The 16,793-nt window shown below is 56.9% G+C and overlaps 6 protein-coding genes across 6 annotated transcripts; 3 read left to right on the top strand and 3 right to left on the bottom strand.

Annotated features, from left to right (window-relative positions):
- Positions 1-2: 2 nt before the first annotated feature.
- GUITHDRAFT_108775 (hypothetical protein) lies at positions 3-1,508 on the bottom strand (the record flags this gene model as incomplete). Its single annotated transcript, XM_005832437.1, has 3 exons — positions 3-113; positions 162-252; positions 565-1,508. The coding sequence occupies 3 exons, from the start codon at positions 1,506-1,508 to the stop codon at positions 3-5; spliced, it is 1,146 nt and encodes a 381-aa protein (XP_005832494.1).
- A 464-nt stretch (positions 1,509-1,972) lies between these two features.
- On the top strand, positions 1,973-2,968 carry GUITHDRAFT_108774 (hypothetical protein; the record flags this gene model as incomplete). Its single annotated transcript, XM_005832436.1, has 1 exon — positions 1,973-2,968. The coding sequence occupies one exon, from the start codon at positions 1,973-1,975 to the stop codon at positions 2,966-2,968; it is 996 nt and encodes a 331-aa protein (XP_005832493.1).
- A 1,376-nt stretch (positions 2,969-4,344) lies between these two features.
- GUITHDRAFT_152739 (hypothetical protein) lies at positions 4,345-6,814 on the top strand. Its single transcript, XM_005832435.1, has 7 exons — positions 4,345-4,367; positions 4,800-4,952; positions 5,012-5,648; positions 5,706-5,954; positions 6,002-6,052; positions 6,109-6,532; positions 6,582-6,814. Exons 4-7 carry the CDS (start codon positions 5,935-5,937, stop codon positions 6,708-6,710), a joined length of 624 nt encoding a protein of 207 aa, XP_005832492.1. The 5' UTR covers positions 4,345-4,367; positions 4,800-4,952; positions 5,012-5,648; positions 5,706-5,934; the 3' UTR covers positions 6,711-6,814.
- Positions 6,815-6,987: 173 nt separating this feature from the next.
- Positions 6,988-7,997, bottom strand: GUITHDRAFT_152738 (hypothetical protein). The gene has a single exon (XM_005832434.1). The coding sequence runs from the start codon at positions 7,613-7,615 to the stop codon at positions 7,040-7,042; it is 576 nt and encodes a 191-aa protein (XP_005832491.1). The 5' UTR covers positions 7,616-7,997; the 3' UTR covers positions 6,988-7,039.
- Positions 7,998-13,091: 5,094 nt separating this feature from the next.
- On the top strand, positions 13,092-13,568 carry GUITHDRAFT_71340 (hypothetical protein; the record flags this gene model as incomplete). Its single annotated transcript, XM_005832433.1, has 2 exons — positions 13,092-13,277; positions 13,509-13,568. Coding segments are annotated over 2 exons (246 nt in total), but the record flags the coding sequence as incomplete, so codon positions are not given.
- Positions 13,569-14,263: 695 nt separating this feature from the next.
- GUITHDRAFT_87086 (hypothetical protein) lies at positions 14,264-16,786 on the bottom strand (the record flags this gene model as incomplete). The annotated part of the gene is made up of 6 exons (XM_005832432.1): positions 14,264-14,433; positions 14,594-14,665; positions 14,719-14,808; positions 15,243-15,875; positions 16,029-16,352; positions 16,658-16,786. The coding sequence occupies 6 exons, from the start codon at positions 16,784-16,786 to the stop codon at positions 14,311-14,313; spliced, it is 1,371 nt and encodes a 456-aa protein (XP_005832489.1). The 3' UTR covers positions 14,264-14,310.
- Between the last annotated feature and the right edge of the window lie 7 nt (positions 16,787-16,793).

Below are 16,793 nucleotides of genomic sequence, written 5' to 3'. Positions count from 1 at the left end.
GATCACGAGGATGCGCTGGGCAGGATGGACTCCCATCTTCCCATGCGCTTCTTTGAGAGGTTTGCGAAGTGGATGGAGCCCAAGGGCATCGTGGCCTCCGTCTTGATGAACCTCTGTAGTTGCCGTAACAGCCTCAGGGTAAACGCCATGGTCCAGCGGACCGTGATAAGGAGGATGGGAGCCTGTTCCATGATCCTCACTCCATCTACCACGTGCTCCTGTACTGCTGTGTGATGTTCGATTGCCTCGAATCTGGGCTTTCCATGGATATGCATATGGCGGATCCAAGGCATATGCTCAGGGGTGTGTGTCAGGTAGCATTTTGTAATGTTGTTTACTGGATGTAATGGCACTGACTTGCCTTGCCAGCCTCCGCAGTACCGGCCTGGCTTCGAGGCTGGCCAAAAGACGCAGCTGGACCGTAGTGCAACTCGGCATTCAAAATACGATTGTCACAGACTACACACGGACCCCGACAAGGGTCAGCCGCATCGCACTGCCCCTGCTACTTGTTGTGACCTCCTGCCGGACCTCCAATGGCCCCTCCCTGCAAGTACTCCTCACCCCGCCACCCCCAGCATCGACACCACCCACTCGTCTCCTGCCTCGCCTCCCGGCCCCAGCGCACTTGCCGTCTGACTCTCGTCCTCGTGCCGCAGGACCTCGTGACCCCGCTGGTAGTGCTCCTCGTAGCAAAAGCCCGCCTCGCCCAGCTCTCGGTTCGTCTCCGGCGAGCTCTCCAAGGTCCACAGCGCCTCCAGCCCTGCCGACGCCTTGCCGTCCGCCCAGAACGCGTCCCCGTCATACAAGCAAGCGCTCAGAGGCCCCAGCCCGTCGTCGCTGTGAAGCCTGACGTCGAAGGCTCGAGGGCTGCTAGCGGCAGCCGGCAACGACTCGGAGGCTTGCTCCCTCCACTCCACGCACTCGCGCCCGGCACTGACGCACCTGACGCAGGGGCGGGACGGCTCGCACCTCGTCTTGGTCTGACGGCAGAGCTCGCAGGCTCGCTCGACTCTCTTCCTCCTCTGCCACGGAAACAACTTGCTCGTCGTCGTGCCGTCCGCTTGCGAGTCTGCGCCGAGCGGAGCCACGCGCTCCTGCTCGCCAGCCCTCACGACGGCTGTTGTCGCAGCGTACTCCTGACACTCGCTGCAGGCGAGCATGAAGTTGGTCGTGCAGCGCGTGCAGGGCTTATCCATGCTGCACTTGAGCTTCCGCTGGCGGCATCCTTGGCAAGACCTTCTCTTCTCGGCCCGGCGGGTCAGCTTGGGCCAGCTCGGGCTATCAGAGGCGAGGCCGACGGCATGCCATGCGCTGTAGGCGAAGCAGACCTGACCGCAGCCCCGGCGGTTGCACCGCGAGCACGGACGGAAGTCATCGCACTTGACCTTGTTGAACTTGCAGCGGAAGCAGGCGGCGGAGGCTCGACGGGGGGGGGCGATGGCATCTTGATAGGAGGGGAAGGGGAGGGAGGGAGAGCCAGGAGCAAGAGGACATGGGGAGGGCATAGGTGACCGAGGGGAGGAAGGAGATGAAGGTGAGCACGTTAAAAATCAGTTACTAATTTTTTTTAATGATTGACGCTCGGAGCACCGTTGTAGGGGGCCTTTGAGTCCTAGGAGCCTAGGACCTCGGGGCGTATAGGTGTCCATAGGATTAAGGCCCCGGAGCGAACCGTTGCGAGTTCTCCAAGTGACGGTCGCCCTCGGAGAAAACGCGTCGGTTCGCTCCGGATGATGACACCGGAGTTTCAGAGTCACCGATACCCCCCCCTCACCTGATCACGCTGCCTCCGCCGGACCCCCGACCCCCAGCCCCTTTACTCCCACATCCCTCCTCTGCTTCTTACCCCTTCCCCTCCCCACGCGCCAGTACCCCCCCCCTTTAGTATGCTGCCTTCAAATGACGACGCAGCACTCCGACACGAAGTGGCGGTCCGCTTCTAGCGTTCCCTGCCCCCACACCTTGAAACATGCTCCACACCCTTCCCCTCGAAGCCCAGACTTCTCCTTCTTCCTCCCCTATCAAGGCCCCCTGTCCTCCTGCTCCTGGCTCTCTCTCCCTCCCCTTCCCCTCCTATCAAGATGCCATCGCCCCCCCCCGTCGAGCCTCCGCCGCCTGCTTCCGCTGCAAGTTCAACAAGGTCAAGTGCGATGACTTCCGTCCGTGCTCGCGGTGCAACCGCCGGGGCTGCGGTCAGGTCTGCTTCGCCTACAGCGCATGGCATGCCGTCGGCCTCGCCTCTGATAGCCCGAGCTGGCCCAAGCTGACCCGCCGGGCCGAGAAGAGAAGGTCTTGCCAAGGATGCCGCCAGCGGAAGCTCAAGTGCAGCATGGATAAGCCCTGCACGCGCTGCACGACCAACTTCATGCTCGCCTGCAGCGAGTGTCAGGAGTACGCTGCGACAACAGCCGTCGTGAGGGCTGGCGAGCAGGAGCGCGTGGCTCCGCTCGGCGCAGACTCGCAAGCGGACGGCACGACGACGAGCAAGTTGTTTCCGTGGCAGAGGAGGAAGAGAGTCGAGCGAGCCTGCGAGCTCTGCCGTCAGACCAAGACGAGGTGCGAGCCGTCCCGCCCCTGCGTCAGGTGCGTCAGCGCCGGACGCGAGTGCGTGGAGTGGAGAGAGCAAGCCTTCGAGTCGTTGCCGGCTGCCGCTAGCAGCCCTCGAGCCTTCGACGTCAGGCTTCACAGCGACGACGGGCTGGGGCCTCTGAGCGCTTGCTTGTATGACGGGGACGCGTTCTGGGCGGACGGCAAGGCGTCGGCAGGGCTGGAGGCGCTGTGGACCTTGGAGAGCTCGCCGGAGACGAACCGAGAGCTGGGCGAGGCGGGCTTTTGCTACGAGGAGCACTACCAGCGGGGTCACGAGATCCTGGGGCACGAGGACGAGAGGACGGCAAGTGTGCTGGGGCCGGGAGGCGAGGCAGGAGACGAGTGGGTGGTGTCGATGCTGGGGGTGGCGGGGTGAGGAGTACTTGCAGGGAGGGGCCATTGGAGGTCCGGCAGGAGGTCACAACAAGTAGGAGGGGCAGTGCGATGCTATCAGAGCTCATAGGATATCGAGCCCAACACAGGAGTGGTCAACACTCGAAATGTGGACAGCGCACAAGGATAGCCTCTACAACTATCCAGACGAAAGACAGTGATTCTCTAACGGCTACTTTGGTTCAGAAGCCTGGCGGACCCCTCCGGGACGGCTTCCCTATCAAGCACCGGTGGAGCTCTCCTTTCTGGTAGAAACAAGAACAGGAGCAGGGCATGGACCAAAGGGGCCATAGCGACGGCACGAGGCAGGAAGACTCGTGCAAGCGAGGACCACTACCCCTGGGACTTCCACAGGTCTATAAAAGGATCAAGATCTTCATCTCTAGGTGTGGTCTGTCTTCCCTCCCTCTGTGTACCACGCATTTCCCTGTGTTGGTGTGGTTGCTGCAATAAAGCTTGATAATACTGTCTAGCACCATCTGTGTGATCCAGCGGAGGTTCTTTGAGCATTCGCTTGGTTTGTGTGCAACCCGTAAAGCTTCGGGGTGTAACAGATGCGGCTGACCCGGGGCCTTGTCGGGGTGTGTAGTCTGTGACAATCATATTTTGAATGCCGAGTTGCACTACGGTCCAGCTGCGTCTTTTGGCCAGCCTCGAAGCCAGGCCGGTACTGCGGAGGCTGGCAAGGCAAGTCAGTGCCACTACATCCAAGAGCTGAGGGAAGAGGCCCGGGCTCAAACGGCGTACTGGCTAGCTTTGAAGTAAATGTCATTATTAGATGCGACCTGACAATCATGGCATTTGCGTCTGCAAGCACAAGTACGGTCAGGGCAGGCATCCGGTTGACTCAGTCGAGGCAGAGTAGTGCCGAGTCAGGTGCCGCGGTGCAGTGCCGCCGGCCGCGGCCGGGACTCCGACGTGACGGATCGGACTCAGTCCCCGGACGGTGCCGCGCGGACCGGGCGCGGCCCCCGGAACTTCGGAACCGTGCCCGCGGCGTACGGACTCGGAGCCTGAAGGCTCTCGAGTCCGACCGTACCGCGGCGGCGGGAGCCTGTCTCCGGAAGTACGGTCTCGCGGCGGGGATCCCGCCCGGCGCGATGATCGGATGATAGGGGCCCGGGGCCGGGCTCCCGGCCCGGCGCTGGACTGTCAGGAGTCCGGGAATCCGAGTCACTGGGGCTCATGAGGCACGTGAGTTGAGCTAGGAACCAGTGCGGCCTTTGATGAAGAGTCACCTCAGATTCTGGGGGTGGGTAGAGTTAGGTATTTTCTGGGGTACTACATGGGGGAAAAGGGGTAGGGGACCAGGAAGTAGAAAGAAGTGGGTAGGTGGTCGGACGCCGCCGCTCCTTGCTCAGCAGCAGGTCGCGGAACGGAAGGTAGGCGCGAAGAGGAGAGGAGAAAGAGGAGGAGGAAAGAACGAGGAAGTGAGCAGGATGAGGAAGAGATAAGGAGGAAGAGAGCATGGGAGGAAGAGAGCAGCAGAGGGAAGAGAGAAGGAGGAAGAGAGAAGGAGGAAGAGAGAAGGAGAGGGAAGAGAGAAGGAGGAAGAGAGAAGGAGGAGGGAGGGGAAGAAAGGAAGGAAGGAAGATGGGGGAGGAAAGGAGAAGAGAGAAGATGCTAAGACAAGACTCTGACTCAGGCCAGAGCAAATCGTTTTGATACGATACAATAGCAAAAACAGTGATGGAGCAACGAAAGTTGGGATATTGGACGAGGCCTTTAGAGAAAGCAGAGGATTTTACATTTCACAATCTTGCTTCCCTGTCATTTGCCTGAGCATCAGCTGTTTTTAACTCGCGTGGTCAAAGTTAGGCATTCAAGCCGCCCAGCCCTCCACTGCTATGGTGCGTAAGCTCCAGGTATGTCCCTCCTTGCACCATTCGTTTACGTCGCAGGTTCCCAGCACTCCTCTAGCAACCTGGCGTCCTTCCACAAGCCTATTCTCCCCATATCTTTTCCAGGTCAGCCCTCACGTGCCTGGCGTGAGCCATCGAGTGACGCTCGCCCTCTTCCTCCGCAGACACGTCGACGACGCTCTAAGATTCAGAGCAGAGCGAGAAGTAGCGCAGAGACATAACATCAGCATGGAGATGCAGCAGAAAGCTGGCAGAAGGAAGACAGACCTCTTGTGTCTCTCACAGACAGCTGTGCTTATCGGATCTCACATCACCTGTGCTGCAAACCTCCTCCTCCCTGCACTCATGCAGTAGTGTGACGAGTAGGGATGGAGGTTGGTAGCCTGCAGGCAGCCTGTGAGAAGCAGAAGGACGGGCAGCAAAGGATGATCAACACGATGAAGTGAGGGCAGGAGCGATCGTCTCTCGTAGGTCTAGACCGCGAGAGATCGACTGAGAAAATGCGAGGCCGTTGAGATGACTTGACGTGACCTGTTGCTCCGATCCTTTATGTCCAATGAGCCCTTGAAAGTCCACAGCGTCGAGGGATAGAGAGCAGGCCTGTCTGGGTCGTTTGTGCTTGTCCCAAAGCTTTTTGGTCGTTGAGGAAAAGAGAAGATCGTTCTCTGCTTTTCTCGTAGCCTGTTCTGCTGTTGCTGCTGCTCGATGCGATGAGCTCAGCAAGGATCTGTTTTCATACCCTGAGATGCATCAAGGCAGCCGCACAGGTATCTCCATCTCTGTCTCTAGCATCGGCTTCAGGTACGGGGAGGATGGAGGGATGGAGGAGTGGTGGACATGGCTGACGGAGACGTGTAGCAGCTCTCAAGAAGCAGCACAAGCCTACTGAATATCTATTCACTCGTCTGCTCATCTACACTTATCTCCTACTCATCTACTCCTCTATTCTTCTACGCGTCCACTCGTCTACACTAATTTTCAACTCGTCTACGCGTCTACTCGTCTACACTAATCTTCAACTCGTCTACTCGTCTACTCGTCTACACTAATCTTCTACTCGTCTACTCTCCTCTCTATCGCGATCAGCATGGCATCCGGACTCTCCAGGTGAGCTTGCGTGTGCGTCTAGCCACACTCGTGATGGTGTGTCTCAGCGTGGTCAAGATCGAGTCGGAGGAAGCGAGCTTCTCGCCCCACATCCGCATGTGAGTCGTCCAAGATCGTCCGTCCCTCCTGCTCGCTGACCTCGTACCGCTCCCAGTCACAACGTAGTCGCGCTCGCCAGGATCAAGGGCCCTCTCCGCCTCGACACGCGGCTGCTGGCTCGCAAGCTGAAGAACGTTCAGTACAGGGGAGACCTCAAGAACTGCTTCGCCGTCACTTTCTGGTTCAAGGACTGCTCTGCCTCCGCCACCGTCTTCGACACCGGAAGCATCCGGCTGGCAGGAGCCAAGTCCGAGTCGGCGGCCTTGACCCTGATGAGGAGGGTGGTGAGGAGGATCGCGAGGATCATCGAGGAGGTGCGAGGCTTCGACAAGTTCAGGCTCGTCAACACGATCGGGGGCTTCGAGACGAGGGGCTTCATCGACAGAGAGAGGTCCTACCTCAGCCTCGCCCGCAAGCACCCGGCTACCTACGAGCCCGAGCTGGCAACGGGCATCAAGGTCAAGCTCGAGTGGCTCAAGGTGACGGAGGCGGGAGGGGAGGGAGCGGGCGACTGACGCGTGCGAGCAGGTGACTGTGCGCATTCAGCGGCAGAGTGTGCAGATCTTCGGGGCGAAGAGACTCGGCGACCTGTCGCTCGCCATGCAGACCGTGATGCCGCTGCTGGTGTACGTACAGGAGGGAGGCAGCTACCGCTGACGGCCCGGGGAGCGGGAAGTCCAAGGCAGGAGGGATGTGGTTTTTGGGTGAATCCTAGGGATCAAGTATTATTGACGAGTGTGATTAAATGAATGTTTGTCTTTATTTGTGATGATATTCATGGCCATGCAGACCGTGACGCCGCTGCTGGTGTACGTACAGGAGGGAGGCAGCTACCAATGGCGGCCCGGGGAGGGGGATGTCCACGGCAGGAGGGATGTGGTTTGTGGGTGAGGATCCTATCAGGACGAGCTTTGACTTACGGGCATAGACGGATAAGGGATAAACGTTCAAAAACTGAAAGAATACACTTGAAACACAACAAGGGATTAAGTTTGAATGGAGAGGTCAGGCTGCAGCCAGCCCCATGGATGAACGTCCTGACCTTCTCCGGCCTCTCCGAGGTTCATGAGCTCGTAGTCCTCGGTGGAGTGGAAGTCATCTCCTCCTCCTATCAGGGCTTGCAGGTCGCACTCCTCCATGGAGAAGTCATCGCACGTGGTCTCTGAGTAGATGCTGGGAGGGACGATGCTCTCGTCGGAGGGAGTGGACGGGAACGAAGTCCCCACGGAACCTTCTTCTCCCAGCGACGAGGGAGTCCGCTCAGTCTCGGTCTTGAACGAGGCCCTGTCGGGTTCCTGCCATGTTCTTGGCTGCTCCTCAGGCATCTCCTGCTTCGTCTCGACGTAAGGCTCTTCCGAAGGAGACATAGTCTCGGCATCATAACTGTTCATGTCACTCCCAGCGTCGATTGACGCGTCATGTTGGGCAGCCACCGACGAGGAAGCGTCCCGCCGAGTTGGAAAATTGCTGGCAACCTCTGTGCTCATCCTTCCGTTCCATCCGTGTTGGCGCACTTCTGATCCCATGAGAACTTCTCTCGCTGTGATGGGACGATACACCATTGGCTCCATCACCTTCACGTCGTAGTCGATGCCAGCAACCACCCTCCCCTCGCTGTCGAAGAAGTCTGACTGGAAGGACCTCGGGTACTGGTAGGTGTCTTGCTGGACGTATGTGGAATCTGCCGTAGAGGATAAGACAAATTGTGTTCACATTACACATAGCATGCGATCTTACCAGTATAGTCAAAAATGTCCAACGTTGGAGACATTCTCCTGCTTGCTCTCGGAATGAGCTGTCTCTTGGTTCTTTGGATCCTTCTCCTCAACGAGCGCCCGAGGATCTTTGACACGCTCCTGTTGCTGGGTTGTTTCGTTGTTTTAGACATTCCCGAATGCACTCCCAAACTAGACATGTTGAAGTTGCAGTAGGCGGATTGCGATAAGTTTTGAAAGTATTTGTGACAAATCAAAAGAATTGTATCCCGATTGATGTGAATATCTCCTGTAATTGTTTCAACCAGTTTCTCAAGTTCAACCGTCGAGGAGTCTCCAAAGGAACAAGTGCGATAGGTACCACAACCGATGCACTTCAATCCAGTCTTGCTGGGTAAACCGCTTTGCTCTCGAACTACCAAAGTTCTCAGTTGCCTTGGCTTTCTGAGCAGGAGGATCAATCACTTGTTTTTTTCGTCTCTCGTCCCTTCCTCTTTCTCTTCGCAGCTTCTCGTCTCTTCTCTTCTCTTCTCTTGTTCTTTTCGCTCTGGTATGTGCATGCCACTGGCGTCCCTGGGAAAATCCACCCTACCCGTTTTCTATAGATACCCTACCCTTTTGCTCCGTCCATTCTATACTACCCCTACACCCACGAATCCCGTATTTTTGCTCCAAGTGCTATACCCCTACCCCCAATTTATGTGTCATATACCCACCTTTTAGTCTGGAACCAACTGCTTTTGATACTACCTACCCTATCATCATCAACTTCCGTATCACACCCACCCCTGATGTTTCGTTGTGACCCCATTAGGCAAGGATCGGTATCTCGTGAACATACTCAAGGAACGAGAAAAAAGAATCAAATCCTTTACTGACGGTACCCCCCCTTATTTCAAGCATTATTGTGTATTTACTACCGGTACTTCAATTTTCTCCTACACGGGCAAGGTCTCTCTTATAATTGTGTATTATATAATCAAAACGTTGTCTTAATGTTATCTCTGCTACTTTATTTGTAACCTATTTTGCTTGTGTCGTACCATACTTGGAGAATTTGGCCTCCCACTCTAGTACCAGGTAGATCGGATTCGTTTCTCTGCTGCGTTATAGAACTATCATCCCTTTCGTTCCTTGCTTCTTCTCCCCGTCATGTACCCCACCTCTTTACTCCCTGGCAAAGTAATGAATTCAAGAACCTGGGTCCAGGATGCCTTGGGGTACTATGTGTCCTAGAAAGGTGGGGTACTTTTGCATATATTTATGGGGGTGATTCATATCACTCGGAGTTGGAGTGAAAGGGGAATGGTAGGGGGTACCACCCCTGAGACAAATTGGCAAATTCTGACTACCCACCGCCTCTCGTTGCATCAATAACACCCCCCCTTACAAAATAGCTTATTACCCACCCACCCTTCCACCCCATACAAAGTACGTATCTAGATCGATAAGTTTGGGGTGGTAGGAGCAAAGTATTTGAATTTGTTGGGAGGATGGGAGGAGTTTCGCTGATACAATTGGGGGTGGGGGTACCTACCCCTGTATGGACAGTTTGTTATAATCACCCACCCCTCCATTCTCCAATTAATCTAATTGTTTGAGTGCCTGTTGACGGACCTCCCCTTCGCTAGAACCTCCAGAAATTGAAGTACCCCACCCCATGGTTTGAATCCCTCCCTTGGTTTCCCCACCCCCCAAAGACACAGTTTTCTCACTACCCTACCCCACATCCTATGAAACTACCGGGTACTTTACCTCACCTCTTCACTCCTTCCGGCACGAGAAGTTCGTTTCAAAAGTTTCAGTTCATGATCACCCCACCCCTACTCGAGGTCTCAATGGTCTAGACAACCACCCCTCCTGTCAGTGTTGCGACGCTCCAGTCATAGTATGACCGGTGTGTTTCAGGAGATATAGAGAGGTGGGGTACTTGCTTCCCTATGCTAAAACCGTTGGCCCAGTCACGGAGGGCAAGTTGCCCGCCGCCCGGGTCACGTTGAGAGCTCGGACTCGCCAGTCACGGTACGGTAAGAACTGACTCACATGCCAATGCCAGGGCCGCAGTGATCAGTGATGCGGCCGGCCCGCGGCCCGGCGGACTGTCGCCGGGTCCCGATCGTCGGAACGGGCCGGGCGCGGCGGCACCGGGCCGTACGGTCGGCCGTCCGGGCCGGGCCCGACGGCACAGCGGCGCGGCACCGGGTGCAGTGCTTTCAGCGCGGCCCTGACTGACCGGCCCCCCCGGTAGGCTTCAACCGCGCCCCGGGGCCCGGGGGGGCCGGCCCCCGGCCGCGACGTGACCGGGGTGACTCAGTGAGCCTCCGACGGCGGATGGCCAGTGGGCACCGCCGGCTGCCGGGGCCGGCCCCACTGGGGCCCGGCCAGCCGGCGGGCGCGGCCCGGCCAACCCGGTTGATCCGAGGGCAACCCGACAGCAGACTGAGCCTCGGATGATGCGGGCCCGGGCACCAGAAGTTTACTACAGTGGGCCTACCCCACCATCACTGATCTCAGCAGAACCCCAAACATCTCAGACTACCCCCTAGTGTGCCCCTTGCTCGTGGACCCCATTACTTCCCTCTTTGTACCCCAATATTACCCCTTGTAAAGTACCCACTTATGAGGATGCTTGGTATCCCTCTGTCACTACTACCCCTCCATAAGTACCCCACCCCACTCTGAACCATCAATTGAGTAATGAAATCACGCGTTAAAAGGATGTAACGGTCTCAGAGGAGGGCGCGCAGCAATGGTGGGAGGGGACCAAGGCGGGGAGGCAAGAGGAGGAGCGGCAGGAGGCGAAGAACAGGACGACGGAGGAGATGAATTCATTCACTTGAGTCTAAGGGGTCGTTCAGGACCTGAAGAACTGGAAGGAGAGGCAGTTTGAACGGGAAGGGAAGGGCCAGTAAGTTCAATTCAAAGGCAGGACAGGCTTGCGAGGGCGTTGAGGGGGACCATGTTGAGTATTTCGGCCGTCGTGGCGAGGAAGAGACATTGTAGTTCATAACTATCGATAGGAAGGGAGTCAGGTGTGCCTGAACAATGTTTGAGCAGCAGGTGTGACCGAACCAAAGAAGGGTGCTTTAGGTCGCACGCAACCGTTGATCGTGCACGACCGAATGCGGTTGATACGGCTTCAAACATGGCCATCTTTGACTTTCTTGTTTGATGTGTCATCGTTCCTTTTCAATAATCTGTGTGTTGTCTTGATGAGCCTACACTTGGTCGCGCGATGACTGTATATATCATTTGAACGGCAGGAAGTGTGTCACCGGGTATGCGTGATGGCGGTGGTGCACAGGGTGGAAGTTCGACTTAGCTGTATGAAATAGCAAGACAGTTAGCAAGGACACGAAAACAGTGCCTGATTTTCTCCCAGAAAGGTAGAATGAGAAGGTAGAATGAGAAGCCATCATTTCTCAGCTTGTACAAACCCTCAGACGAGACAAGTTTGATGAGCTGTTCAAACCGTGCTTTTGCTTCTGCTCTTTCAGCTGCACTCAAATGACGAGAAGTGATGTTTGATGTATGTTCATAGATATGTCGATTTTTGAACAGAAAATTCATCAAAGAAGTAGACTAGTGATATCTGACTCAGACCTTGCTGCAGATCAACAATCGACCTTGACCTCGTCGCTGACAACACTCCTGTCAGCATCTGATCTCCATCTTCTCGTTTAATCTCGCGACTACAAGAGAGGAAGAGAAAGAGAGAGATAGAGACAGGGAGAACATTCTCTGAATTCGGCGGTCTGATGTATCGACGCGTTCACTGATTGTGATCATCACAGCAATCTTGGTGAGGCTTGCATTTGTCACTTCAAATTGCTGACGTGGACATCTAGATTACAATTACCTGCTTTTTGTTGTCAGTTTGATACATCTGTCTGCTTGACAGTCTGTGGAGTCAGAACAGGAAGAGGCTGCAATCATCTATGCTCATTCTCGTTTAGAGGAAGTGTGCGTAGCGGTAGCCCCGAGATTGGAAGCTTTGGTCAACAGCGAGCAAGAGCCTGGTTTTCATAGAGGGATTAGAATTCCATCATCAACCAGGGTTCAAAGCAGAGGTCTTAGTTCCTGAGGCTTGATTTCTTGGTCCTTCCATCCGATTTAGAGTTTCAAGGAGGCCTCCCAGCTTTATCTCTCCCTTCAGCTGTAGCTCTACTCTTGCTCACAGTATTCCTCCGCTCGGGCAGTTTCCGGCTTCATCTCTGTTTCCTGTGTTTGAAGGGGAGATCTTACTTTGCTGTCAAGTACTGCAAGGTCTCTCATCAGGCAGGAGGAAATCGGACGGAGCCAAGTTGACTGCGACTGCCGTCCTCTCCTTCAGTGCCCCAGTCGACAATGCAAGATCAAAACTCTGGGCAGCAGGTTGTAAGTTGCCATTGTATGTTCAGGTCCAGTGAAGCGGCTGCCCAACAGGTCTTGACCCCCGCAAAGGGTGAAGTCATCCTGACAGTGGAGGAGGCAAAGCGTACGAAACTGCAGAAAGGATACAACCTGGAGCCTGTGTTGCAGAATCCGTCAAAACCTCCTGAGCTGCTGCCTGCAAAGAGGGAGAGAAAGAAGAGCAATCACTTCGGTGAGACCAGCATATTCCTTAATCTCAATCTCTCCTGGTCTCTTCTATGCATCTCCTCCGTTCCTTTCTCCCCGCCTCCCTCCCTCTCCCTCCCGTTCTTCCCTTGTCCCTTGCGTTACCTCACATGCCTACTGCAGGCCACAGTCCGCCTAACGAGCCAACGACTCCAGCCCGGCAGATGCACAAGCCCAAGGCTGTCTCAGCGCAAAGGCCTTTGCTGCAAGCAGAGCCTCCTGTCAGCAACAACCCCTGGACGGAAAGAAAGAAACAGTTGCAGGTGCTTGCCTCTCTTCACCTCTCGCTCCTGTTGATCTTCTCCTTCTCTCCCTCTCCCTCACTCCTCCTTGCGCTCTTCATCTCACTCCTCATCTGCAGGATCGTCTTAGAAGGATCAACGCACAACTGAAAAAGATCAACGGAGGAGTTTGCAATGTAGTTGCAGCCCCCAAGTTTCTCCCAGCTGCGAGCCCAGCAGGGTGGGCGAGAGCTCCAGGCTCTCCCTTCTACAGCACTCCCATCAACAGGCAGAGGGATGTGGCCGATGCCTTCTCGCACGCGTCATCGGGCGGGAGCTTCGACAGCAGCAGGCAGGATAGGAAGAGGAAGGAGCCGAGTACGTTAACAGCGAGCAAGCCTGAGTCGAGCAAGCGGCGCAAGTCCAAAAAGACGGACCGGCTGGCTCCCAAGGGGAAGATGAAGAACTTGTACCTGCACTGCGAGAAGCTGCTGGAGACGCTCATGAAGGAGAAGGCCTGCGTTGCCTACTTCAACATCCCCGTCGATCCCATCGCCCTTGGTATCCCCCAGTACATGGAGATCATTAAGAAGCCCATGGACTTGGGGACGGTGAAGGAGAAGCTGGAGAGCGAGTGCTACGATCATGTGGAAGCGTTGGCGGCAGATATCAACCTCGTGTGGGACAACGTGAGGACTCTTGCTTCCCTGCTGCTGCTCCAGCTGCTCGTCGTTATCCTCCTCTCTGCGTTCCTCTCTTAATTCTTTCCTCCCCCTCCTCCTCCTCCTCCCTTTCGTCCCCCTGCCTCCTCGTTTCTTCTTCCTCCTTCTCATCCTCCTCCTCACTATCTTTACCTTCCCTTCCGTCCCAACTCCTCGTCATCGTCCTCTTCCATCCTGCAGCTGCTGACATGTAGACAGGCCATGTACTTCAACCCTGCTGGCACGGACGTCCACGAATGTGCCAAGGCACTGAAGGACAGTACCGAAAAGAGGATCAAGAAGCTCCCCAAGGTGCCAGGCACACAGAAGGAGGCAGCAGGGGTGGATCTGCCGGCCGGCAGGTCAGCAGAATCGAGGACGCTGATGGAGATGATGCGGGAAGTGGAGATCCTGCAGAGAGACCTGGCGGAGGTGAAGCAGAAGTCGCAGAAGCAGTCGGCGAGCACGGGGAGGAAGAGGCCGACTGGGGCGACGCCGAGCAACAAGGCCATGACGTTCGAGGAGAAGAGGACTCTGAGGCTCAATATCAACAAGCTGGAGCCAGACAAGCTGGGGAAGGTGGTGGAGATTATCAAGAAGAGGATGTCAAACATCGTCGGGAACAGCGAGGAGATCGAGATCGATATGGACATGCTTGACAACGCGACTTTGCGGGAGCTCGAGCGGTACGTCAACGAGTGTTTCAACCCCAAGCAGAAGAAGCCGACGTCCAAGGCTGCTGCCCTCAAGAGCGCCGCCCAGCAGGCGGTCAGCAGCGCGCACGGGGTGGAGCACAAGGGGAAGGAGAGCTCGTCGGACAGCGAGTCGGAGTCAGACTGGGAGAGCGACCAGGACAAGAGCGCGCTTAACTTCGAGACGCCCCTCTGAGCCCGAGGAGGGGGGGGGTGGGGGAGGAGGGAGGAAGGGGGGGAGGAGGGAGTTGAAGTGAAAGGCCATGTGGGGAAGGGAGTCTTCGAGCTCGAGTCTGCATGTTTCTCTGAGTAAAGAGGATACGTGGAAGCTACTGCGTGCGAGCCTTCGCACTCCTCCTCTTGGAGATCTTGTCCAGGCTCCTCAGAACTCGATCCACGTCCTCCAGCACGTTGTAGTGCAGGAAGCTCACACGCACTACCCCCCCTCCCTCCTGCAGGACCCTTGTAAGAACCCCTAGCGCCTCCCTCGCGCATTCTCCATCTCAAAATTCCTGTCTCTTCCTTCCCTCCCGCCTCCTCTCCTCGCTCGCCTAGCCTGCCCCTCCCATGCTCTAGTCTGCTCTCCTTCCTTTGTCTCCTTCCTCGGCTCACCTCCAACCCCAGCGTCTCCGTCAGGTCCAGCGCGTAGAAGTTCCCACTGGAGCACCAGATGCCGTCTTCCACCTGCCGCGTCCTCACCAACCAGCTCGATCACACGCAGCACTGTAAGCACGTACAAGAGACTCGCAGAGGACGTGGGGGGGGATGGGCTGACCGTCTGCTCCCGTCATGCTGATGGCGAAGGTCGGGGTGCGGCCATGCTGGTCCTGGTGGGGATCAGATAGAGGTGGAGGCAGACAAAGAAGGTGAGGAGGGAGCAGGAAGAGGCAACGGGGCAAGTTGTACACTGAGGAGGAGGAGGAGCAGGAGAAAGAGGCAGAAGATGAGGAGGACGGAGAGCAGCAGCAGTAGCAGCAGCAGCAGCAGCAGCAGCAGCAGCAGCAGCAGCAGCAGCAGCAGCAGCAGCAGCAGCAGCAGCAGCAGCAGCAGCAGCAGCAGCAGCAGCAGCAGCAGCAGCAGCAGCAGCAGCAGCAGCAGCAGCAGCAGCAGCAGCAGCAGCAGCAGCAGCAGCAGCAGCAGCAGCAGCAGCAGCAGCAGCAGCAGCAGCAGCAGCAGCAGCAGATGGACGAGGATAGGAGGGCTGAGGGGAAGGGGAGGGGATGGTTGAAGCGATCACCATGGAGCTGCTGTGCGAGGTGACGGCTGTGGGTCCGTGGACTTTGACGGCCGGGATGCTCCGGACCCCAGAGAGAAACCTGTCGGATAGCAACGACTCGTGCTGGCTGATGAGACTGTATGAGTCCCTCAGGCTCGCTCGCAGGAGGCTCAACCCCTCCGAGGGAGGCTCCTGGGTACCCCTCGATCGCTCCTTCTCCTCCCTCTGCCTCCCCGACAGGCTGGCGATGTAGGAGACGGCAGCTGCTGCTCCTGCGATCCCCTCGTAGTTCTGAGTTCCCATCTCCCACCGGCTGCCCTGGCAGTTAGAGAAGGACGGGAGGTCATCGGTGGCCGGGCGGATCTTGTAGGCTGGGAGGGAGCGGGCGAGGCCCTCACGGAGGAAGAGGAGGGCGAGGTGGGGGCCGAAGAACTTGTAGGGGGAGCAGACGAGGAAGTCACATCCGAGCTGGCGGACGTCGATGAGAGCATGGGGAGCAAGATGGACAGCGTCAACGTAGGAGAGGGCTCCATGCGCCCTTGCCATGCTGACAACCTCCTGCACCTGCGGGATGACGCCGACGAGGTTGGAGGCGGCGGAGCAGGCGACCAGGCGGGTGCGTGAGTCGATGCAAGAGCGAACGCTGTCCATGTCCAAGGCGCAGTCTTGGTGGCGTACCTGTGAATGAGGGAAGTCAGCAGAGAGGGAAGGATGGACAGTAGAATAGAGGATTATGAAGGAGAAAGAGAGAACGATGAAGACTGGGAGAAGAGAAAAGGGGAGGAGAGGGAAAGGAAGAGGAGAGGAGTGGAGAGGAGAGGAGAGGAGGACCTTGATACGTCGGAGCTCAGCTCCTGCCTCCGCCGCCATCGTCTCCCAGGGCCCAACGTTGGCAGCATGATCGAGGCACGTGACCACGACGTTGTCGCCCCTGCCGAGGGTCCTGCCGATGGACCGAGACATGTGGAAGTTCAACGCCGTCGCGCTGCTGCCGAACACCACCTCCTCCTCCTTGCAGTTGAGGAAGGCACCCATGGTCCGCCGGGCGTGCGTGAAGGCGTCAAGGTTGTCGGAGGAGAAGGAGAAGGATCCTCCCACGTTGGAGTTCCGCCTGCTCGCACTCTCGACCATGGCCTGGATAGCACTCTGGTGCATCTGTCGAAGGACGTTATGGACGGGGGTGAGGAGAAAAAGGAGAAGGAATGAGGGGTCAGCAGTGGAAGTGCAAGAGCAGTACTACGATCATAAGGGGGAGAAAGAGGTGGTGGTGGTGGTGGTGGAGGAGGAGGTGGTGGTGGTGAAGGAGGAGGGGAGCGAGAGGAGAAGAAGACAGAGGAGGAGGAGGAGGAGGAGGAGGAGGAGGAGGAGGAGGAGGAGGAGGAGGAGGAAGGGGAGGAGGAGGAGGAGGTGGTGGTGGTAGACGAGGTGGTGGTGGTGGTGGAGTGGAAGCTCTCGTCAACCTGAGATCCAGCAGCTCCATCGCAGAGGACGATGCCTCGCTCCTCAAGACCTCGCAGAGCTGGGAACTCACTTCGAATGCTCTTGAAGAGATTCTGGTCGTAGGGAACACCACCGATATCCTTCTTCATCGCTCCT

The sequence above is a fragment of the Guillardia theta genome (assembly GCF_000315625.1).
Source record: "Guillardia theta CCMP2712 unplaced genomic scaffold GUITHscaffold_35, whole genome shotgun sequence".
NCBI classification, from domain to species: domain Eukaryota; class Cryptophyceae; order Pyrenomonadales; family Geminigeraceae; genus Guillardia; species Guillardia theta.
This window is presented reverse-complemented; position numbering and strand designations above follow the sequence as displayed.

Excerpts from the sequence above, each read along its gene's own strand:
- GUITHDRAFT_152739 (XM_005832435.1), top strand. The coding sequence starts at position 5,935 with ATGGCATCCGGACTCTCCAG. Across the intron at positions 5,955-6,001 it reads ATGGCATCCGGACTCTCCAG|CGTGGTCAAGATCGAGTCGG; the intron begins GTGAGCTTGCGT and ends GGTGTGTCTCAG. Across the intron at positions 6,053-6,108 it reads TTCTCGCCCCACATCCGCAT|TCACAACGTAGTCGCGCTCG; the intron begins GTGAGTCGTCCA and ends TACCGCTCCCAG.
- GUITHDRAFT_152738 (XM_005832434.1), bottom strand. The coding sequence starts at position 7,615 with ATGGTGTATCGTCCCATCACAGCGAGAGAAGTTCTCATGGGATCAGAA.